This window comes from Manis javanica, chromosome 2, assembly GCF_040802235.1.
Source record: "Manis javanica isolate MJ-LG chromosome 2, MJ_LKY, whole genome shotgun sequence".
NCBI lineage: Eukaryota > Metazoa > Chordata > Mammalia > Pholidota > Manidae > Manis > Manis javanica.
This window is the reverse complement of record NC_133157.1, coordinates 63,715,743-63,740,944: the sequence shown is the minus strand read 5'-3', so window position 1 is coordinate 63,740,944 and position 25,202 is coordinate 63,715,743. Positions and strand designations below refer to the sequence as shown.

The following is a 25,202-nucleotide window of genomic DNA, read 5'->3' as shown; positions in this document are numbered from 1 at the left end:
CATGCAGCTGGTGGTAGGACATCAAACCAGGAGCATGGGGACCTGGTGATGCAATAAATCCTGGTGGAGGCATTGCAAGGACAGTCAGCCAAGAGGGATGGGTTTACAGTACAAGGCCAGTTTTGACAGGGGACAGGTGGTGATCTTGGCAGCTGACTGACTTCAAAGAGAGTCAGCCAAGGACTCCTGTGGGTGTGCTGGCAGGAGGGCAGGGCCTTCCCAGAAGTGCCGGGAGGGATGGGGTGATGGTGAACAAACACATCAGTGATGGCAAGGTTCCATGACAGTCCCTGGGAACTTGTGTAAGAGCACTTAGGCACACATGTCACATTCCCTATTTTTGTTCCCGGCATCTTCCACAGCTTACAGGTCCCTTCATCAGACACTCCCAGACATGTGAGAACTCAATTTACGTACCATGCCTGCTACCAACAGCTGTTAGGTCAATCTGTAAAAATTTACCTTTCTTAATGTTGCCAAATTCCTGGCTTTGTAGATGCAGGATATGATCCGTGTGTAATAGCACTTGCACCAAAGACAGAGAGAGAGAACAATGCCTATGTACTTGGATAGACCAGAAGCTTCTACCGTTACTTTACTTTGGGGATGGGAACCGCAAGGCTGCGGGCCGGGGGCCAGATGGAGACCTCACAGTGTGTCCTTTTTACTTTTTGCATTTTGAACCGTGGGAATGTATTCATAATTTGAAAATTAAATTTAAGTAATTCCTAGCTTTTTGCCACCTTGCTTAGCATTGCTGATGAGATGAGGTCTCTGACTTTCTTACCATCACAACTCCTCTTAAGTGGTCATGCTTTTTGGGGACACAGCACTGCTGTTAACTGGCATCAAGTACATAGGACTTCCCTGGTTTTGTGAAGAAAAAATTAGTTTTTTTCTTTCTTTGTCATCCTTATCTCTCCTAGGTATGTGGTTTATTCTTCCTTTAAATGGAGATTCTGATGGGCAGAAATTTGTTCTCAGGGTAGTCTGGCAGGCGGTTGTACATTTCCAGACATGGGGCTAAGATTCAGGGAAAGACTCCAGCCCACATGGGGTCTACAAGGGCAAGGAGGGGGCCCAGGTCTATGCAGTGCTGGAGGAAACGAAGTGTTGTCAAGTTGTCAAGACAGAGATTTGGGTGCATGGTCCCAGCTCTTACCCCATTTTTCTGCTGTTCTTCATATCAGAGCTCCTGGGAAGAGCTGTCTAGACATTCTCCACTTTGTCCTTATCTCCTTCACTCTCCACCCCCGCAGTGGCTCTTATCAAGGTCTGTTACTTATTCCAGTAGCCACGTCTCTGTTTCCAGCTTGTCTGACTTCACAGCCCCATTTGACACAAACGGTGCTTCCCTTCTCTGTGACACAACCTCTTCTGTTCCGTGTCTCTCCACTCTCTCACCTTTCTGGGCAAACTGCTCGGTCTCCTGATCACCCTTTCTACTCTCCCCAGCTTTTCAGTGTTGTAATTCTCTACTTTTGGTTCTCTTCTCTACAGTCTCTTCCGAGGGACCTCACCCAGGCCTGTGCTTGAATGACCATCTATGAGCTCCATGGCCCTCCAACCCAGCTCCAGATTTGGCCCCTCCTCCGTTCCAGATGCACACGCCCACCTGTCTGTTCGAGAACTCCATTTGGACATCAAGTTGTCACCTGAAGCCCAGTGAACTCAAAGTAAAACTTGATTTTCCCTTCCACACCTGCCTCTCCCCTCATCTCTTCCATCTTAGTAAGCAGCACTGAGTTACTCAGACCAAGAACCTGGCAGTTGGTCTTGATCCTCCTTTCTGTCTCCTACTACCAACCAATCTCCCCGGAAGTACTGTTGTCACTGTCTCCAGAATAGACCCTGAATCTGGGCATGTCTCAGCATCTCCATCACCGAAAGCTGAGCCCTGATACCCCATCTCTCAGTGCTTCTGTTGTGTCAGATTTTCTTGTTTCCATTCTTGCCCACACAGTGTGCTTATCAAAAGCAACCAGAGTGAACCAGCCCAAGGGATAAATTCAAACATGTCACCCCTGTTTCAAACCTTCAAATTGTTATGTCTGCCTAAGTTATTTTCTCTACATCTTTATGAGGCTCCCTCCTCATAAGCTCAAAACTCAGCATATCAGTGAGGTTTCTCTGAGCACTGTTAGATAAATAGGAACCTCCAAAGCACTCTACATCCCACTTCCCAGTGTTGTATTCTTCACTCCACACATTGTAATATTTTATATATTTGCTATTATGTTTACTGTGTGTATCCCTAATAATTCTGCAATAACAGATAGCAAAGGTCAGTGAGTTACAACAAGGTTTGTTGTTTTTACTCAAACTACATGTATAACATAGGTTGACAGGGGAGTTCTGGATACTTGGTGACTCAAATATTCAGAGACTCAGGCTGAAGGCAACTTCAGAGGGTAATGACACTGTCATCTCAACAGGACTTTCAAAATTACTGAGAAAGGAGGAAAAGCAGGCACAGACAATCTCGCACCATCTCTAAATGCTTCCACATGGAGGTGACACACATCACTTCTGCTCACCTTGTACAGGCCACAGCAAGTCACAAGGCCATGCCCAACTTCTAGGGCCTAGGAACTGTGGTCCTCTTATGCACCTGGAAGGAGAAGAAAACTGGAAATATTGGTAGGTGGTGCTTGCGTCCACACACATGCAAACCGAGTGCATGAGTTTAAAGCTTACAGCGTTAACCCCTCCATTTTTGGAAGAACATGGCCCTAGAGTTTTTGTTTTGATAAATACATTCTTTCACTCTAATTTCTAGTATTTCCTAATACCCGAGAAACTGCCAGCAGCGTCCGGTGCTTCTGAGCTATAACTGCTTTCATTGTGTTCCCAAAAGTACTTGTTCCTTCCTAAGTTACAGATAGGTGGGCTTTTCATAAATTACTTCACATTTTACATTATTATAACAATGATGAATTCTTTTTTTAATGAAGATATTATACTGTAATATTAATGTATTTTTGTTTCATCCTTAGATCATCATCCTTTAGTTTGTCCTTTACATAAGGTTTTTGATTTGGGGCAAGGAAGGGGGAATAAATGAAGGAATAAATGAATGAGGTGACTTCTTTAACAAGGCAATAGGTTTATTAGGCCATGAACAGAAAGTAGATTTTTCTAAATTCCTTTAATATAAGGGATCCAGCCAAGAGTTCCTTCTGTAAAGTAGAAAAGATGCTACTCCACAGTGGACAGCTAGGTCTGGAGGCTACTGGACAAATGTAGAGAATAAGATTATGAAGTAGAGGAAGGAATAAATTGGCACCCCTTTTTTCCCCCCAAGGAATTATGGGTTGCACAGGGGGGAGCCCTGGTAGGTGGGAGTGCTCAGGCACATGGCCCTCCCCTTGAAATGCAAGCACAGCAGCTTTAGAAGGGATAGGAACACAGAGCTGGGAAGAGAAACATAAGAACCCATGGTTCCTATGATACTGCAATATAATAATAATAGCTACATTTAATGACCCAGGCACTGTGTTAATTGCCTCATATATATATATATATGATTTCTTTCAACCTATTGTTGAAATAGTCTATAGTTATTACTCACGAGAACCTATTGTTATTACTTCATTTTAGAAGATAAAGAAACTGAAGCTTACACAAGGCATGTGAGTGGCCCAAGTCTATATATCTAGTAAGTCATGGAACCAGGATTAGAACCTATATATCCCTAACCAAAGAGCCCACACCTTCAACTGCTATACTATAATGTCACTTTCAGTAGCAGCTGATCTAGATTATAGTTGACTAGCCTGCCTAAAGTCTCTTCTTCCTTGAAATTCCCTGCTATACTTCCATTAGAACGATCCCCTGACTGTATCACTTCTCCACATAAACAATGTGGACTGGCTCCTCAATACCTGTCTACAGGATAAAGTCCAAAGTCAGTCCTGCATACATTTAGGGGAGGAGCCGTTGAAAATGCACTGAGAAATTACCCTCCAGTTTCTTCTCCCATCCCATTAAACTCATCCATTCAATAAGCTTTTGCATAATAGCATGTCTTAAAATGGTATCTATCTTCTCCATAGATATTTAGTTTGAACAATGTACTACACCTCAGCTCTGTGGCCAGGGTGTGTGATAACTGCAGTCACACAGGGTCCTGTGCTCAGAAGTGTTTGGGTGTTTAATGCTCTGTGGTCACCATCTTGAAATCCTTAATACTTTTATCTTTGAATTTGTGTTTTGTGAAATATGATGAGGCTATTGAGGATGCACCAGGGGCTTGATGTCTTGACTCACAGGTGGTCCTGTGTCCCATTGCCTCTCTGGGATGAGTTCTTAGCCACCCACCAAATCCTAACTTCTGCCTGGCCTCCCAGTCCCTACTCCTGCCTCTTTAATGACTGGAGCAACCAGGTGTGGGTGGCCCAAGTTCTACTGTTACACTCTGCCCCCAGCAGGGACCTGGGCAAGGCACAGGCAGGACAGTTAGGCAAGCATCCCGATGCTTCTTGGGGTGGCTCAAGGCATTGTCAGTCCCTGCTCAGGGCTGGTAGATCATGGTGCATTCAGTGGCCACTTCATGGGGCCCTCTAGTCTGCTCCCAACCCTGGGCAGTTACAATCTCTTGGGGATCACCTATCCACCATGGGTTAGCACAGTAGGCCCATGAAAAGGGAGACTGACTTACCCACCCAGACTGCATCTTCTGTTTGCACAGTGTGATGCAAATTATGTAGCCTGCTCTGTCTAATGGCTCTCTGTGATGTGTTTCTTTAAATAGAGAGGAAATGTCAAGTCATAATAAAATTATGACATTAATGTTACCTCTAAGGGTACTGAGTGCAAGAAACTAACAATTTAATAAGTTTGGGCTTTTACACTGACCTATGTTAATGTATGATTTCATGCTATTTTGCATGGCAAGGCAAGTTTCTCAGAATTCATTTGATTGCTAGATCAACGTGAAAAAGCATTATCTGCCTGCCTTGAGCATGGCCAATTGTTGACCTCTCCAATTAAGTAGACTCGAGAATGAAAATTCAATTACAGTGAACAAACACTTCTTGAACACTTCCTATGTGCGAGGTCCTATGCCAGGCCCTGTGGGGAACAGGCAGATTTGTGAGATCTGTTCTTATCTTTGGAGGGCTTGCAAGCAAGCAGGAGGAGGTAGAGATACATGCATGGATGGCTATGGTGTGGCACACTCTTACCTTATCAAAGCAGAGGAAGTGGAATCTGTCCTGAAACTGGTCTGTTTGTAGGCAGCACCTCACAGTAGGCAAAGCTGGTACCCGTCTTATGTCCACTTTCCTACTTTAAGAATGGGACTCTACGTTTTTTCCAGTGTCTATCCTTTGGAAAAGATGAGTCTATCTTCAGCTCAGTGATAAATCTTGATTGGTTTAGTTCCTTCATGGTAATCCTGTATCTCCTGTGTGTGACTGGTTTGGAAGTGGGCATGTGACTCAGTTCTGGCCAATAAAACATGAAGGTCAATCTCCCGGTTGCTTTTAGAAAGACTGTCTTTCAGTAGAGAGGGCTTTGGGGTTAAGAGCACAGACTCTGGGGTGAACTGCTTGGTTTATAATCCCAGCTCCACCATCTACTTACTAGCTGTGCTTTAGGAAAGTTATTTAATGTTTCTGCCTCCATTTCCTCATCTGCTAAATGGGGTTAATAACAAATACTTAGCAGGATATGGTAAGGATAAAAATTACTGTTTATAAAGCGCTCTGTGTTTGGTACATAATACAGGCTATATATGTGTTAACTCTCATTGTCATTATTTTAAGAGGGATGACAGAGGTGACAGCCACTTTTTATGACTCCAGACATCGGTGTGTCCGGAGTGACTCCTGTAACTTCCCCGGCGGCCTTGTCGCATGAGGGAGGGAGGCAGAGCAAAAGGAGGGAAGACCCTCGTCCTCCATGAAATCACTGAGCCGCTGAGTCATCACTCCTTGAGGCCATTCTACTGCAGGATTTCTGTTACATGAGAAAGTTCTTATTGGTAGGGAAAATTCAGTCAGGCTGCTCAAGGCGACTTCGGGGGATGTCCTGGACCTCCTCAGCCTGTGCTGCTTCCAAGGCTCACATGTGTCCTGGTTGCACCTGATTGCACATCCCAAGGTGTGCGCTTTCTCAGAGCCGCTCCTGACATTGGTTCCTGTGAACTTGCTGTGGCCCGGCAGGGTTCTGGCCTTATCTTAGGATGGGATAGCTTCAGGAAAGACTGCTGTTTCCAAGGTTTCCCTAAATTCAGAATCTAGTCTTGATATTCACAGAGAACATGCTTTGAGGTCACTTTCAAATCTGCAGACATTATGGTAATGTAATTTCTCCACAAAACACAATAAATAACCCCTTTTGATTCTTAGTAATGCTATTGATATAGGACTGGAGTAAGTAGTAAAGTTACCAAATTCTTCCACTAAAATAAACTTTACATTACATTATTACATCTTTAGCAATATTTACTAAGAACTTATGTGAATTTCCAAAAATAAGGTGAAGAGGATAAAAACAGTTTTTAAGGAATATATCAGGAGAGTTACTGATTACATGGAGTGCCTCCTTTGTGTGACAAAAGACACTCACTCCCCCTCACCCAACTTGTAGCATATATCTATCTGTGTCAAATTTATGCCTCAGCAAAATTACAAATGCATAAATATTACAGCTCTTTGGGATTGTTCAAACATGCAGAAATAATATCATTTTTTTTGATCCTTAAAAGTCATTGGTTTCATCTTGTGTCCAGTTCTGTACACTGATATGGCTTCCTCGAGTGCTGGCTGAAAAGGACTATGAGGCCCCTTCCGGGTTTGGCCAGGAAGTGTGCTGGGATTGGTTGTAAATGACTTCCCTGGGCGTGGGAGGAGGCAGCGGTGGCAGCCTTACATTGTTTCTGCGACCCAGGGTTTGCATACCATGTTTGAAAGGCAGTTAGAACATGTTCAGGCCTGACATGTTGCAATTCCTCTTCCAATTCCATGTTTCCAATTACTTTTAGCTTCAGGATAAATTTATTTCATCAATTGATTGAACACCTTGGTGCCGTAGGCATACTGTTAAGCATTGTGAGCAATTAAAAAAATGAGTCAGACTTGGATTTAATCCACAAAGAACTTAGTTAATAGAAGAGAAAGATATATGTGTGTTTAGGGTATGAAGTGATAAGATGATGCAAGAAAGGATTAGAGAAAGGGAAGGGAGATGCGTCAAAGGTGGGAAAGGATACTCATAGTTACTGTGCCAAGCATGCCAGTGAGGGCGTACTGGCACGGAGCCTTGCAGAGATGTGAGTGAGCAGGACTGTGGGGCTGGGTGCATCTGAGTGGCCAGAATGAGTGAAAGCATCAGCATGGAAAGCTGAAAGCTGTGGGTGGCTGACTGACTGATGAGCATATGTAGCTGCTGTTGATTCCAGTACCCCACAGAGTAAGCAGGTTGCCTATTGGGCTTCATTAGATTGTTGTGCAGGTGTGACATCCATTTTCATAGGGGTTGTTTTGGCCAGGGGAAAACCTGCTCTGTGGAAAGATCATCTTTCATCACCATTTGACATGTGACATATAACAAATACCTTATAGTAAACGAGAGGCCTCACTGGTATCTGACACTGTATAGTTTTATTGCAAACCTAGAAGAACTGTCAAAGTTTCCATCTTTATTTTTTTAACTACATACAGAGCCATCAAACATTGCCAATGAAGAACATTCCTGACATCATATTATTCCATTACATGAATAGGGCAAAAATTCTTTAACATATTGCTGACCAAGAAACTAGCTGTTGATCTGTTGAAAATATGTGTGAAAACAGCTTAAAATTGCAAATAGAAGATCACTCCTAACATGCTCTTAGGTCATGTCATACATACACAGACATACAAACATGAGGTAGGATTTTGTTAAATTTCTTTTTAAAGTACTTCAAAAACGAAGGCAATGCTGTCAGTTTTACTAAAATAATAATAACGAAAAACCAAAAAATTTAAAAAATGTATTTCAGTAACAAGCAGAAAGCTGTAAAAAGCCAGCCTAAGAAGAACCAAGAAATATACTCGTCAATAAAATTAGGATGCACATTCTAGTGTTAGAAAAAAGTGAAATTTAAATAAACCTAAACATCCTTGTAAAATTCAGAATGCTTCTTTGAAATACGAAATATGAACTTGGATGTCGAGGGACTTCTCAGGCCTTCATTTTACTTACTGATTGGCTTGAGACTATCTTCTAAGCAAACCTAAAACAGAGAAAGTGATTCTATGACACAGAGTAAATAAGTTCTTCTTGGACCCAAAGCCACAAGCAAGCTAGTTTTGTGTTCACTTTCTCCCCCTTCCTCCCCGTCCCCTCCCCCTTCTCTCCTCCCACCCCGTGCCTTTCGCTGGAGTTTGTATGGGCAGCCTTAGATCTATATTTACCCACTATATTTAGTAAGTTTGATTATGCATAGCCTAATTTCAGATTTGAGATGATGATCCAGATTTTTGTTCACTGAAAGAACTTGTTCTTTTTTTATCTGTGGTTGATAGCCTCAACTTACTTCTTTCTCTTCTTTCTATTCATAGGCTTCTTTTGCCTCAGGCCTTGGTCCTTGCTGTTCTCCTGGAGGAGCTCTTCGGACACAGCTGCCCAGGCCAGTCCTTTCCTGACTTGGAAGTCTCCACTCAGCTGCCACCTCTCCGGGGAGGCCTCCCAGACCACCCAATGTAAACAACACCCACCTCTAATCCCTGGCATGGCCACTCTCTAGTTTACCACTCTATTTTCTGTCTGCCTGCTATGCAGTTTTTCTTTGTAAGTTTTTATGTAATTGAAAATATTTTTTACATACAGTAAAACTCACACTTTTTAGTGTAGTTCTGTGAGTTCTGACAAATGCATCCTGCCACATACTACCACCACAACAATCAAGATACAGAAATGTTCCATCACCCTAAGAAATGTTTCCATATGCCTTTAGGGCTAGCCTTCCTCAACCCCAGCTCTGGTCTGTTTTCTGTACTTAAGAGTATTGCCTTTTCCAGAATGTTATATAAATGGAATCCAGTAGTATGTGGCCTTTTGAGTCTGGCTTCTTTCACTCAGCAAAATGTATTCAAGACTCATCTGTATTATTAACATGTTATCAGTACTTTATTCCTTTTTATTACTGAAAATTATTCCATTGTATGGATAGACTACAGTTTATTCATTCTCCATTTGAAAGACATTCTACTTGCTTCCAGATTCTGGTAATTACAAATAAAGCTGCAGTGAACATTCAAATACAGTTTTCTTTTCACTTGTATAAATACCTAGGAGTGGGAATGCTGGGTCACATGGTAAGTGAGTTTTTAACTACCTAAGAAACTGTGAAACTGTTTTGTAACATTGTTGTACCATTTTGTATTCCTACCAGCAATGAATGAGTGTTCCAGTAGCTCCATATCTTCACCACCACTTGGTACTGTCAGAATTTTTATTTTAACCATTCTGTTAGGTGCATAGTGTATGTCATTATGGTTTAATTTGCATTTCCATAGTGACTAATGATGCTAACCATCTTTTCATGCGCTTACTTGCTATTACATTTTCGTTGATGACATATCTGTTCAAATCTTTGCCCTTTACAAAAAAATCATTGTTTTCTTATTGTTGGACTTTTTGGGGGGTATTATATTATACATTCTTTTTTATATTCTGGGTACTAGTTTTTTTCAGATACCTGATTACCAAATATTTTCACTCTGTAACTAGCTTTTTCGTTTTCTTAATGTGTCTTTCAGAAATCATATGTTTTTAAATTTGATAAAGTACAACATAATTTTTCTCTTTTCATGAATTGTTTCTGGTGTCATAACTAAGACATTTTTCTCAAACCCAAGGTGACAAAAAATTTTTTTTCTATATTCTAAAAGTTTCATATTTTTGGGTTTCACACTTCAATCTATTATCCTTTTTGAATTAATTTTATAGATGTTGCAAGATATGGAAGGAAGTTCATTATTTTTATTGCATACTGATATCCAATCACTTCAGCACCACTTTTGAAAGACTACCACTCCTCCATTTAATTGCCTCTGCAACTTTGTTGAAAATCAGTCGACCATACATACATGCCTGGGTCTATTTCTGACCTCCATTCTATTCCATTCATCTGTATTCATTCCTTTCATCAGTACCACACTGCCGTGACTACTGTAGCTTTATAATGAGTCTCAATTACTACTGTTTATCTTTTTCAGAAAATCTACCACTATCTGAAATTATCTTTTTAATTTGTTTACTTCTTTGATGTCTGTCAGGAGACATCAAGCCCTGAAACTTTCTAGAATCCTGAGGCCTTGGAATTTGCACCTATTTCATTCTCTGTTGCCCTCCAGCCCTGAGAAGAGTGCCTGGCATACAGTAATTGCTCAATACATTGGATGAAAGGAAAACAGGAAGGAAAGCAATATTTAAATTGAGGAAATCCAGGCAACTTTGTATTTGGAGAGAAGAAGGATCAGATTGTTGCGTGAGAAGCTATGCACAGAATGGAGGCTTGGAGTGCGGGGTTAACATGGAGGATTAAATGCTTTTTGGGCTGTGGCATTTTGACGGCAAGCTCAGTTCTTTCAGGGCCCATCAGGGGCTCCACGGGGCCCCATTCATTCATTCACTCATCAAACATTTATCCAGCACACACTGTGTAACACTGTTACAAATGGCACTAAGCAAGATCTTGTGCTAAAGGCATGAGGGGTTGCAGACAAATAAAGCAGTAACTGAGACAGTCATCCAGGTGTGCTAAGTGACATCGGCACAGGGATCTTGGAGTGCTGTGGGAGGGGCATCTAATTCAGCCCTGGGCTTGGAAGTCTTCTCAGAAGTGGGCATGCGTGATGATGTTCTCAAGTTTTCAGAGAAAACTTTGAACTTCCACTTCCCTTTAAGAGAAAATTTGCAACAATGTTTCATAGGACTTTGCTGAACAGCTCTGGCTGTTTCTGGGTTCTGGGGACTGATAGTGGTGGTTGTATGGATTAACTCTGCTCTATAGAGGCGTCCCAATCAGTGCTCTCTTGGCACCTTCAAACTGTCCTTCACTCACTTAATGCAGGTATGATGACATAATTATTTGTGCAGTTTGCTATCTGATGCCTACTTCCCTCCCGTTATAATGTAAGCTTCATGGAGGGAGGGACTGCGTCTGCCCAGGTCCCTGCTGCATCTCCACAGCCCAGGACCGTGATGGCCCAGTGGATCCTGGGACAGACTGTGTGGGACTCAAATGATACAGATCTAGTCTCACAGTTCTTAGAAAATTTGCTGGGTTACTGGAGGCCTTTCCTTGGCTGATGAAGTAGTTCTGTCCCTTTGCTCACTTTTAGAAACAGCTGTTATTTAATTACTTTTACTTTTAAATTACTTAAAAATATGACTAGTCAAAATAAAGGCTCCCCAACCATACCCAAGGACAAAAGGACCTCTCACATTCATATTATGAGATGTTCACATTTTTAGTAATTAATCTGTCGACGTTGAAAGGTGTTTAGCATGTCACTGATGTTCAGATGGTGTCAAGAACCAGCCAAAAACCAAAAATGAATCTTTTGCATTAATCTTTTGCATTTGTGTGTCAGTAGGCCCTATTTTACCATAAAATGGGTAGAATAAAAAGCAAATGGAGAAAGTTATTTATTTTGATGCTAAATTACTAATGAATTCCTCTGGATAATGCCATTTATTTTAGGTTCTTCCACATAACAACACACACACACACACACACACACACACTCTTGTGCCTCTTGGTTGCTGGTAAAAGCAAATTGGAATTCAGTGCAGAGGGTGGGAAAAGGGTATTACCACTGCTGAAGATTTAACTGGGTATCTACTATACCCTAAGTACTTCTCAAAGATTCTGTCATTCAGTCCACATCTCCACTGAGGATACTGAGTCACAGATATTAGGAAAAGGATGGTGAAGAAATATACTCAAGATCTGGAATTCCCAGGGGAGACATAGTTTTAATTACCCTCATCTGCTTAAATACGTCAGCCAGACTTGCTGCTGAGTGAGAGAAAAAGGGGCCAGGGAAGGCATCTGCCCTTGCTGAAGACTCCATCTGTTTTGACAGGACTGTGGCCATCTTGCATATCACTAGACCTTTGACAAGCTATCCCTTTGATCTATGGCCACTGGGTTTATGCCCCCAGGCAAAGCAGGGGCTGGACAAGGCCAACACCCTCTCTGGGTGGTTTTCTTGCTAAAACCCTGTTTATGTCAGATGAAGTGGGAGTGGGACTCTGGAGCAACTAGTTCACATAGTTTTTACACTAAAAGGTGGTTTTCCCAAAAAATTTAGTTTCTTTTTCAAAAGCCAAATGATTCTGTATGAAATGAACTATAAATCATCATTTATTTACTTATTGATAGAGTTGGAGAGCAGAAGACAGGAAGAAAAGGAAGAAAAAAGGATACTAGCATTTACTGAGTACTAATTATGTCAACTATTAAATACTTGGATATGTTAATGGAAATCATTGCAATCTCTCATTGAAGTAAGTATTGTTTATCCAGTTTTACACATAGAAAACTGAGGCCTGGCCAGGTTAAATGGCACTAGGGAATAGTCAGCCTGTTCTTTCTGAGGCCCAAACTTGTGCCCTTTGCTTTACCTGGCAGGATTGTCCAGAGGAATGGAAGCAAGGACTCCTTTCTTGTCTCAGAACTAAAGATAACATCCATATTCTTAAATGGCAATAAATTTTAAATATCTGTACCATGTGCAACAACTGGCAAACAACACACACAATTGTATCCTTGCCTCTGTTTTTCCTTCCATGCTTCAAGGTCAAAATTTCATTTCCCATCTCTGCCAAATAATTCTTGGTTTGTTTTCCTGAATTTCCATTTCTCTTCAAGTTTCCAATACTATAGAGACATGATACTTTGAATAAAAGACTTGGGGAGACATGATAACATGAGAGAAAAGACTCTTTAATAAGGAAGTCAAGAGGGACAGTGTCCAGTAGTTTTTGCTCATGTGTTTGCCTTCATGTGTGGATTTTTAACTGGCTCATACGGAATGGATATAAAGATGGGGAGTTTTTCTAGAAATGTTTGTTGTGTCCATCTCACTGTGGCAGGTTTTTTGTTTCAAACAAAATCTGCATAGCTTCTAAAGAGATATATCTTGACTTAGATGATCTCAAAAAATGTAGTTTGAATGGACTCATGATTTAGATGTATTGGATTAACTCCTACATAAAATAACCCCTTAGTGAAGGAAAGTCAAAGAAGATCATCTTTAAATTCCATTTTGCAGATGAGAAAACTGAATGCCAGAGGAAGACGACTTTGCCTGAGGTGGCCCAGCCCATTACAGCTCAGCTGGAAGGAGAATTCACTTTGTAGGACACTTCAGTACTCTTTGTTTCAGGATCAGCTTGTTACATATTGAATTCTGTTTAATGGGACATAGAACGTTCAACTCTATCAGGATCCACATCTCCTTAGAGAGGAAGAGTAGGTGCTTTTTCTCCTCTTAGGAAAGGTGGAATTATTTTGAAACCTCTTTACCTGGTCATACGATCAATTAAGATTTCATATACATAGGTGTAAATGAATGAGAGCATTTCTTACCTAAAGAAAGGATTCTTCAAATCAAGGATGTTCCCAGACCTGAAGCCTGTCTGGTCAACCAGGGCCATGATCTGAATGCCATAGCTCTGTCTGGAGAGCAGAACAAAACCCAAAGCAAGGCTGGTCAGCTCTTCACATACATTCAGGGAATCTTCTACACATGCTACTTCATGAAGGTTTTCAGAGTACATGCTTGGCATCTTACTTATGTATGGGTGTGTTTATTTGGATGCTATTAATATTAGTAAGGCAATTGGTGGCTTTATGTGATAGAAGAGCTTGATAGCTATAATTTTTTTATCTAAAAATTACAAAGATAATGGTACGTTTGATTTTACCAATTTCAATGACAGAAGTGACTTTAAGTAACAAAGACACTTCATGGGTCATCACTGATAAACCAAAACAATCTTAATTATGGGAGGACTAGCTAAGTTAAAATGTCAAATTGACATAAGACACCTACACCTAACAAATGTGATTGCTTTTAAGAGGCCCCAGATGAAGGCTGATGCAATTACAGCGAGAACTGCCTGATAAGGAAAAGTAATATGACGTGTCCTTGATGACTAATTGGAAGGGGCTTTGTTTGTGGGATTTTTATTATCCATTCCCAAGAATACATGTATTTCTCCTGATTATATGCGTATTACATACTCATTGTATAAAAGCTGAAAAATAAGGAAAAATAGAAAGTAAAATAATAATCCATGTCACTAGACAAAGATTATTTCAGCTAACATTATAGAATATTCACCTATTTTTCCCTCCATGTATTTATAAATTTTTAGCTAAATGTAAGTTTTCAGCAAAATGATGCTTAAACATTCTTTCATATCTCTTTATTTTAAACATTAGCATGCATTTATCCTATAATTCCTGACAATGTTTTTTTCAATAAAATCATATGGGTAGAGCACAATTTATTTACTAATTCTCCACTGTTAAATATTTATGTTTCTATAATAACCTATTATTAATTACAGTAACAAAAATCTAGTTTTGTGACAGAAATTCTGCTGCAAAGGACATTCTTGTAATACATCTTAATATCCTATTGATGATTATTTCCTTGGAATAAATTCTTGGAGGCAGACTCATCAGGCTAAAGCACATAAATATTTTTAAGATTCCCAACACCTACCGCTAAAAGGTCTCTCAGAAACTGTACCAGAGTACTTCCTCACCTACAAGGTATGAAAATGTTAATTTCATTGTACTGTTTCCAGTCCTCAATATTGAAATACTATTAATTTTCTTGATTACTAGGCTTCTTTTTCAAATGCCAAAAATTGGTGAGTGATGTAAGTTCTTCTCTTCTCGCTCCCACCCTGTCATACCAATAGTGCCTTGGGTAGACTTAACTGTAATGTCAGATCCTGTGAAACCAGTTACTCAAGTTCTAGATGTTTTTGGGGCCAAGCAAAACAAGCGGCAAACACAGCCAAATGTTAAAAAAAAAAAAAAATCAGTGGTGCCCTTGGATCCTATTTCAACTGCTCTAATTGATTCAGAACTTTTGTTTTAAAATGTGTCTCCCAAGGTACCCACAGCCACTAGTTCCCTGCGTTGTGACCCGTGACGGGAGACTTGAGGAGAACTAGGCACTGAGACGATGAGCTCCACAGGAGAGCAACCTTGCCCGCGTCACAGAGGCGGAGAGGTCAGCCTGTAAGTCAGTCAGGGTGGGCCACACCCATACCTACACATTTTACCAAATGAAGGATACCTTCTTACCAGTTAGAAGTGTAATACAGAACTTAAAGCAGAAATTAGGTGTGAGCAAATGTGTGTATGTATGACTGCATGTATGGCTCAGACTTGTCACAGCCGAGAACTGAATGGCCTCTGCTGTGTTTGGGAAGAACAATCTGCAAGCTCCTGCTGTAGGTTCTCTTTCAGTATTCTAGATACTGTGACATTGTCACTTTACACTCACTTTTCACAACCCACTCCCCTTCCTTACCCACCATTGAAGTTCTAATCCTCCTTAATGGAAGGAAAAAGTGCTATACATCATGGCTCAGTTTGGTCAGTGAAAAGCTGAGATTTGTCCTCAAAGCCCTTTTGTGTGGCGGGAAGGGGAAGACTTAAGAGCAGGGGAGGTAGGTGGGTTCACTGATTTGATAGTGATTCATCTAACTAAGGGAGGACGTGTCCTTACCTAAAATTTCAGGAAAATAATGCACTTTTTATCCCAGTAACAGTGTCATACTAGTGCCAATAGAATAAGGCCAGCTCCAAACTCAATAATTAGTGTGCAATGTTTATAAAGCAACCGATAATGGGCAATCTTCCAAGCCTATGTCTACAGGACCCTAAGTAACTATTAAATCTTTTGAACCAGTTATATGCCATGTGTATTTTAAAATAATAAAACAATTTTAGTTCTTTGCCAGACTTAGTCATTTTAAATCTTATAAAGACAGAGCAGGTGACGTAAGTGGAGACTTACCTTAGTTCAAGGATTGAATATAAAATTATCACTTTGTATACAAACATTTATTTTGTAATATTAGAGTATTATAGATATTGCAAACTTGGGAACAATATATGCAGGACATGTCTTTCTGGAGAATGTGGTGATTTCATCTTACAGAAAATAGAAGGTGCAGAGTGGGACAGACTAAATGCTGACCACCAAGGAGGGGCGGGATGGAGAAGCAGAAGTGGCAGGAAGCTTGGGAGAAAAATAGCCCAAGTCACTGAGGATTTAGACAAAGGAAGGAATGAGAATTTCAGCAGTCATGGACTCTAGACCAGTGCTCTTCAAAGGGGTTTGAATGTGCCCCAGGGAAGATGTGGGATGATACACTGGGGTGTGAAAGAAAATACTCGACTGTGATTTTTAATGTTTTCAGTTATTTGTTACAGTGGCTTAAACTGTGTCCTGCAGAAATATACGTTTAAGTCCTAAGTCCTGGTGCCTCTGAGTATGGTCTTATTTGGAAATAGGGTCTTTGCATATGTAATGACATTTAAGTGCGGTCATACTGGATGAGGGTGGGCCCCAAATCCAATGACTGGTGTCCTTGTAAGAAAAGAAGTGGACACAGAGATGACACCAGGAAGAAAGCCAAGTAAAGACAGCTGCAGAGACCGGTACGATTCAGCGACAGGGAGCACCGGGGAGTGCCAGGCACCGCCGGAAGCTGAGAAACACAGGAGCTGCTTCCCAGGAGCCTTCAGGGGACGTGGCCCTGCTGGCACCTTGACTTCAGACTTCCAGCCTCTGAAATTATGAGAGAATACTTTTTTGTGGTTTTAAGCCACCTAGTTAGTGGCAATTTGTTACAGAAGCTCTAGGAAAATGACACAGTTATTTACCAAATACCTATTGGACATAAGTGAATTCACTAGGTAAATGCTGGATTCTAATCATCAGCTCAGAGTTCAGGTATCTGTTATGTTCACCTAGTTCCTCAGATTTCGCTAGGGTGGGATGGCCCAGAGAGACTGATTACATCTTAAATAATGTCGTGCATTACTGAGTAAATGCCAGTGATGGACTCATGGGTCAGAGCTGAAAGAATCTGAGTGAAACTGTAGAACAAAGAAATGTCTCTTCAGGCCGCACCAGCACATATTGTACCTTCACTGCCCTAATCATGCACAGCAGCATCCCCTACAACTTCCCTGGATGCAGCCCAGCTGTCCAAATACGTAGCCAGGAAGAGGTGAAGCCCAAGGCAGAGCTGTTTAATGATGATTATTAGGAATGGTGCTTTACTTCTTTGGTCATATTTCTTCTCATTTTATAAACCCTAAAGCTCATCAGACTCTCTGCAAACCAAACTCTCTGACAAATGTGCATACAGCAGTCTTTCATTGGGATCCAAACATTGTACTTATGTTTCAAAACATTTTGGCCCAGGATAAGGGAATGAACTAGAACCAACAATCAGCCTACATTTATGTTTTAAATTTATTCTTTTTATTTCCATTTTTGTGTGTCTTATGAAGTACACACTATGTGAATTGCTATGTGTGTATGTACACACAGACATGTCTATGCATGTATGTATATGTGGATATATATAGTATGTAGTATATAGATATATGTACATATATATATGCAGTACATAGAGATATACATACATACCTACATATATCTCTGTATAGATCTATCCATCTAGAGCACTTGGTTTTGTGCTTCCTATTGTTATTATTATAGGACATTCAATTAAAGGGTAAACATTAGTATACTTGGGCATTATTATGCATATTAGTATATTATATATTAAATATAAGTACATTATATATTATGTTTATTAGTATATTTGGGCACAAACGTGTTTTTACTTATAGGTACACATAATCAAAAAACTTTGGAGACCACTGCTGTGAACTTTAGGGATATAAATTTCATAAAAAAGATAAGTTCTATTTTATTGGCTAGAGCAGTAAAATGAATGACAGCTCGAGAATGATGGGAGGCTGTCAAAAATAAAATGCTAACAATTCAATCATAAACAGTCCTGGTGGGGAAGAAAAGGGCAGTCATTGTCACACCTGTGTGGTTGCATAGGGAGTTGTCCCAAGAGGCCAGAGTTTGAAAGAATATTTGACAATAAAAGGGAGGAGATCCTATCCAAGGGAGAACAAAGAGGTAGCACCTTATTGAAAAGGTGTGAAAACACTGACATTCAGGAAGTGCTTTGATTTATGGAAAATACCAAGGAAAACAGTATTTTAAAACAAAAAGTCTGAAGAGATACAGTGAGAGTAAGAAAGGGAATCAGGGAAGAGGTAAAGGGACTATGATCTACTGTGGACCTACTATGTGGTAATTACTAAACTATGTTCCTTTCTTTAATATTTGCGAAGGCCTAGAGAGACAATTACTGTAAATTCTACTTGACAGACAATGATGTGAGGAAACTGGGGTGCTAGAGAGATTCATTAGATCGCCCTAGATCACTCAAGTACCAACTGCTCTGCAGAAGGGACTGGACAGAACGAGGATCCAGCAGATTCCAAAATCTGGTCTCCTTCATTACCCAGGGTGCTGGGCTATTAAGATAAAGAACTTCTTCCCTTCTTCCCCCTGCCAAGTATTGCATGCCCATGATATCTGAGTGTTTTTTTAAAAATTTTGCCAGAATAAGTTCTGAATAATACAGGGATCACCAGCTTATGACTTCTTCATTCAACTGGTCATTCTATAACACTGCTGAATCTCTGAAATGCATTAAGTGAGGAGGGACAACATAGAATAATGCTCAGCCTCTCTTTTTGGGAAGCTCACATATAGGCAAATAATAGCACTATAACATCAGTGCTATAATAAAGGAATTGAGGGCTATAGGACTCCTGGGAGTCAGGAGGCAGGTATATAAGGTAAAGGGTTTGCTTCCTTATCTATTAGGGGAATGAAGAAGAGTAGAAAAACATGACTGATAAGAATTATCAGTAATGAAGAGTAAGATGATTTAAATCCACTTACTAATTATACCCTGAGATACCTTAAAATATAAATATTTGAAGGCAAAAGATGTTATCCTGTATTTCACAAGGCATAAAAGGCAAGCCCAAAACTCCAGGCAGATGTTAGCTACTGCTCCTTAGCTCTTTTCTTTTTTTGAACTGCTCATTAAACAGATGGTTCACAAGGACTTAAGAATAAAGCAGTAACTTCCAGATGAACATGGCATAAGTCAGCACTTGCCATTTTTCCTCCCAGAAGCCATACCAAAACAAGGAGACTAGAAACATACTGTAGATTACAGACCTCATTGTAAAATTAGGAGAAAGATAGAATCTGCCATCTCCAACTTACATGTAAGGGCTGTGGAAGCACATAGAATTGGTTGTAAGTTACACAGGAAAAAGTGTAGAAGTGCAAAGAGGGGCAAGAGAGCCCAGAGGGAGCATGTTTCAGAAAGTGCTCACAAAGGTACACTATCTGAAGATGAGGAGCGTTTTCTGAAATACAAAAGCTTTATTCCTTGTTTGCATCATCTTGTACAGGAATTGGTGTGAGCAAGGCTATGGGACAGAAGCATGCCTGGAACTGGAACATGGTGGAACTACCAAAAGAAGCCATATTTGCAGGAAGCAGTATGACTCTGAGGCAGCCAGAAGGAGGGAGTGTGTGAGCTGAGAGAAACAGCATGAAAACTATCACACTTCTTCCTGCCACAGGAACTTCTTTTTTTATCTGTCCAGTAAAGTCCCACTAATCAGATGAAGAACAACTATAACACCAATACAAAGATAGTATTTTTAAAAAGTAGAAAAATAGTTGGCAAATTCACTATAAAATAAAACCATGCATCAGACAAATGGTGCCCCAGCACAAAGAATGTGAGCAAATATTTTGTTATAAGTTTTTAAAACCATGTTGAAGCCCTCACCTATATGAAGGAAGCAATAACCTTCATGAAGGAAGACCAAGATGCAGAAATCCAGTAAATCAAGGAAGAGAAAGATATCAACATGCTAATACGGAAATGTCCTTCAGTTGTATTGTTAAGTCTGAGTAAGATGTAGAAAACAGATATGGACTGTTATCATTAGGTACAAAAGGGGGGGGAATACTTATATTCCTACAAATTCAGAGTTTTCTAACAGTATATTCAAAAGTAACAGTGGCTATATGATGGACCAGGAGGAAGGGTATGAATGGGTTCTGGCACTGGAAAGAAGGCTTTTTACCATAAGCCATTTCATACATTTTTTGGATTAAGGTATTATTGATATAAACTCTTATGATATAAACTCTTATGAAATGAGCAACATTGTGGTTACTACATTCACCTATATTATCAAGTCCCCCCCCACCCCATTGTAGTCACTGTCCATCAGTGTAGTAAGATGTCACAGAGTCTCTACTTGTCTTCTCTGTTCTACAGTCTTCCCTGTGAAACCCCCTCCGATGCCATGTATACTAATCATAATACCCCTCAATCCCCTTCTCCCTCCCACCCAACCTCCCCCACCCCTCCCCTTTAGTAACCGCTAGTCCCTTCTTGGAGTCGGTGAGTCCGCTGCTGTTTTGTTCCTTCAGTTTTGCTTTGTTGTTATACTCCACAAATGAGGGAAATCATTTAGTACTTGTCTTTCTCTGCCAGGCTTATTTCACTGAGCATAATACCCTCTAGCTTCATCCGTGTTGTTGCAAATGGTAGGATTTGTTTTTTTCTTAAGGCTGAATAATTCTCCATTGTGTATATGTACCACATCTTCTTTATCCATTCATCTATTCATGGGCACTTAGGTTGTTTCCAAATCTTGGCTATTGTAAATAGTGCTTTGAGAAACATAGGGTGGCATATGTCTTTTTGAATCTGGGATCTTGCTTTCTTTGGGTAAATTCCTAGGAGTGTAATTCCTGGGTCAAATGGTATTTTTATGTTTAGATTTTTAGGAACCTCCATATTGCTTTCCACAATGGTTGAACTAATTTACATTCCCATCAACAGTGTAGGAGGGCTCCCCTTTCTCTGTATCCTCACCAGATAGTTTTTTGATTACCAGTTCAATTTAATTGCTGGTAATTGTTCTGTTCATATTTACTGTTTCTTCCTGGGTCAGTTGTGGAAGGTTGTATTTTTCTGGAAAGTTGTCCATTTATTCAAGATTATCCAATTGTTTAGTATATAATTTTTCATAGTATTCTCTAATAAGTATTTGTATTTCTGTGGTGTCCATAGTGATTTTTCCTTTCTCATTTCTGAGTCTCTTTATATGTGTACACTCTCTTTTTTTCTTGATAAGTCTGGCTAGGGGTTTATCTATTTTGTTTATTTTCTTGAAGAACCAGCTCCTCCTGGTTTCACAGATTCTTTCTATTGTTTTCTTCTCAATTTTATTTATTTCTGCTCTGATCTTTATTATGTCCCTCCTTCTACTGACTTTGGGCCTCATTAGTTCTTCTCTGACTAGTTTTATTAATTGTGAGTTTAGACTGTTCATTTGGGATTGTTCTTCTTTCCTGAGGTAGGCCTGTATTGCAATATACTTTCCTCTTAGCATGACCTTGGCTGTGCCCCACAGATTTTGCAGTGTTGAGTTGTTGTTTTCATTTGTCTCCATATATTGCTTGATACCTATTTTTATTTGATCATCAGCCCATTGATTATTTAGGAGCATATTATTAAGCCTCTATGTGTCTGTGGGCTTTTTTGTTTTCTTTGCATAACTTATTTGTAGTTTCATACCTTTGTGGTCTCAGAAGTTGGTTGCTACAATTTCAATTCTGGTACAATTTCTGAATTTACTGAGGCTTTTTTTGTGGCTAGTATGTGACCTATTCTGGAAAATGTTCTATGTGCACTTGAGAAGAATATGTATCCTGCTGCTTTTGGATGGAGTGTTCTGTAGATGTCTGTTAGGGTACATCTGTTCTAGTGTGTTGTTCAGTGCCTCTGTCACCTTACTTATTTTCTGTGTGGTTGATCTGTCCTTTGAGGTGATTGGTGAGTTGAAGTCTCCTAAAATGAGTGCATTGCATTCTATTTCCCCCTTTAATTCTGTTAGTCTTTGTTTCACATATGTAGGTGCTCCTATACTGGGTGCATAGATATTTATAATGGTTATATCCTCTTGTTGGACTGACCCCTCTATCATTATATAATGTCCTTGTCTCTTGTTACTTTCTTTGTTTTGAAGTTACTTTCTTTATTTTATCTGATAGAAGTACTGCAACTTCTGCTTTTTTCTCCCTATGATTTGCATGAAATATCTTTTTCCATCCCTTCACTCTTAGTCTGTACATACATGTGTTTGGGTTTGAAGTGAGTCTCTTGTAGGCAGCATATAGATGAGTCTTGTTTTTTTATCCGTTCTGTAACTCTATGTCTTTTGATTGGTGCATTCAGTCCATTTACATAGGATGATTATTTATAGATATGTTCTTATTGCCATTGCAGGCTTTAGATTAGTGGTTACCAAAGACTCAAGGGCAGCTTCTTTACTATCTTACAGTCTAACTGAACTTGCTTATTATGCTATTTCAAACACAATCTAAAGGTTCTTTTTTTCTTCCCTTATTTTTCTTCCTCCTCCACTCTATATATTAGGTGCTATATTCTACACTCTTTGTGTATCCCTTGAGTGACATTGTGGGTAGTTGATTTACTTTGCATTTGCTTAGTAATTAATTGGAATACTTCCTTTACTGTGGTTTTGTTTTCTCTGGTGACAGCTATTCAGCCTTTGGAGCGCTTCCATCTATATAAATCCCTCCAACATACACTGTAGAGATAGTTTGTAGGAGGTAAATTCCCTCAATTTATGTTTTTCTGGAAATTATTTAATCCCTGCTATAAATTTAAATGATAATCTTTCCAGGTAGAGTATTCTTGGTTTGAGTTCCTTCTGTTTCATTGCATTAAATATATCATGCTACTTCCTTCTGGCCTGTAAGGTTTCTGCTGAATAGCCTGATGTGTTTTCCTTTGTATGTGGTCTTTTTTCTCCTTCTGGCTGGTTTTAATACTCTGTCCTTGTCCTTGATCTTTGTCATTTAAATTATTATATATCTTGATATTGTCCTCCTTGGGCCCCTTGTGTTGGGAGATCTGTGCACTTCCATTGCCTGAGAGACTATTTCCTTCCCCAGATTGGGGAAGTTCTCAGCAATTATTTCCTCAAAGAGACTTTGTATCCCCTTTCTCCCTCTTATTTTTCTGGGACCCCTATAATGTGAATATTGTTTCATTTGGATTGGTCACATAGTTCTCTTAATATTCTTTCATTCCTAGAGATCCTTTTTTCTCTTTGTGCCTCTACTTCTTTGTAGTCCTGTTCTCTAATTTCTATTTTATTTGTTGTCTCTACATCTTCTAATCTGCTTTTAAATCCCTCCATTGTATGTTTCATTTCTGATACTCTATTTTTCAAAGTTTCTATCTTTTCTTGAAGTCATCCCTGCGGTCTTGACTATTTTTCTGTAGCTCCATGAGCATGTTTATGATTTTTATTTTGAAATCTTATCAGGAACATAGGTGATTTCAGTTTCACTTAGCCCTCTTTCTGGTGTTTGAGATTTTTGGTTTGTATGAGGTTCTTTTGCTGTTTCATATTCCTAGTGATTACTATGGAATAATAACTTCTGTAGGCAGTGCCCTCTAGTGCCCAGAAGCTCTACTCTCTGGAGCTGCCCAGCCACTGGAATGATGTTAGGGGTCACAGGCATGTGGCACTGGTGTCTGCCAGGAGGGAAGAGCTCTTTCCTGCTTCCTGGCCACAGTGCCTGCCTCCACTGCCAGGGTGAGTGGGCCAAGCATGCAGGGAGGAGCCTCTATGTTGCACCCTTGTAGCTGCTGTAGGCAGTGCTGCCCTATGGCTGGCCTGGCATGATGGCTCAGCCAGCAGGTTTGTATAATGGTGCCAGCCTGGAGGAAGGAGTGGCAGGCCGCGTATCAGGGTGAGGGGCTTTGGCACTGCATTTCCATCCAGAGGAATGGAGTGCATGAAGCACCTGAAAGTTCCCAATCTGATGGGCAGAGTGCACCCAGGTAATTTTGTCCACCTGTCCTTTCTCCTAAGCAGCAAACTCTGTATAGTCTCTGCCCCTTTAGTACCCCTCTTGCTATTGGGAAGTCTTTCAAAGTGCCCACCTTTCTTTTGTCCTGGTGTGGCCAATTGTGGGAGCCTGTTCTCCACAAGCAGCTAGAATCTCACTCTCTCTGAGTAATACACCTGTCTTTGCTTTCCAACCCCTCTAATCTCTAGAGCACCATGTAATATAGGTTGATGTAGTCATAATGTTGCAGTCTTTCCAGTCGCCCTTTCAGGTTTATTTGTATTTACTATACTTTTATATTATATATGGTTTTGGTAGAAGGTTTCTGCCTCACTTTTCATGCTGCCATCTTGTTTAATCCTCTTTTCATATATTTTCATTGTGAATTGTGTGACCGTATTTTCTTTTTTTTTTAATGGTGCCATTTTTAAAATTTTGTTATCATTAATCTACAATTACATGAAGAACATTATGTTTACTAGGCTCTCTCCTACCCCAAGTACCCCCCACAAACCCCATTACAGTCAACTGTCCATCAGCATAGTAAGATGTTATAGAATCACTACTTTGTGTGACTGTATTTTCTATTAAAAATCTAAATAACCCTTTAAGAAAATACAAAGTTATGATAACCAGAGATATATCATAGTTTCACAAAAGAATAATGAGTGATGTCCAATTAGCTTCTCTTCCCTTTTAGGCAGGGTTAATATATTGGTCCCTGAAGGTGAAACCAAAGAGTGAACTTATCTGGATATCATGTTCAACACAGGTTGTATCGCATTTCCTCCAGACTTGGATGGAGGAATCTGGGCTAGATATGAGTACAGGTGGGTGTCTGTGCATTACTTTCTATCAATCAGGGATTTTGAAAAAGACATTTGGTATATCCATGCCCTCAGCTATTGTGCATCTACTGAAAGAATAAAGTAGATCTATCTGTACAGACTCAGGACTCATTGTTAAGTGGAAACTTAAATTGCAAACTGCTGGTGTCATCTTCTTATAAAACAATGAGAAGAACAAAAAACCCACAAAGAAGTTATTTGCTGTTACATGCACAGAAAATCACCTGAAAGTATATGGTCCATGGGGTCATATCTGGGGAGTGGGGAGAGGGGTGGAAGTGTAGGTGGA

At 40.0% G+C, this 25,202-nt stretch overlaps 1 protein-coding gene across 6 annotated transcripts in view; it reads right to left on the bottom strand.

Moving 5' to 3' along the window:
• Positions 1 to 7,590: 7,590 nt before the first annotated feature.
• Positions 7,591 to 25,202, bottom strand: part of LOC108396514 (histone-arginine methyltransferase CARM1-like) — a 281,263-nt gene continuing 263,651 nt past the window's right edge. For 4 of the 6 annotated variants that reach the window (XM_073228590.1, XM_073228591.1, XM_073228589.1 and 1 more), the window contains one exon: positions 15,255 to 16,826. In XM_073228590.1, the coding sequence (XP_073084691.1) occupies positions 16,583 to 16,826 (244 nt within the window). In that variant the 3' untranslated portion in view covers positions 15,255 to 16,582. Of the gene's footprint in view, positions 8,225 to 13,590; positions 13,685 to 15,254; positions 16,827 to 25,202 lie in introns of those variants that run through there. The other 2 variants (XM_073228592.1, XM_073228593.1) reach the window with 2 other exon arrangements.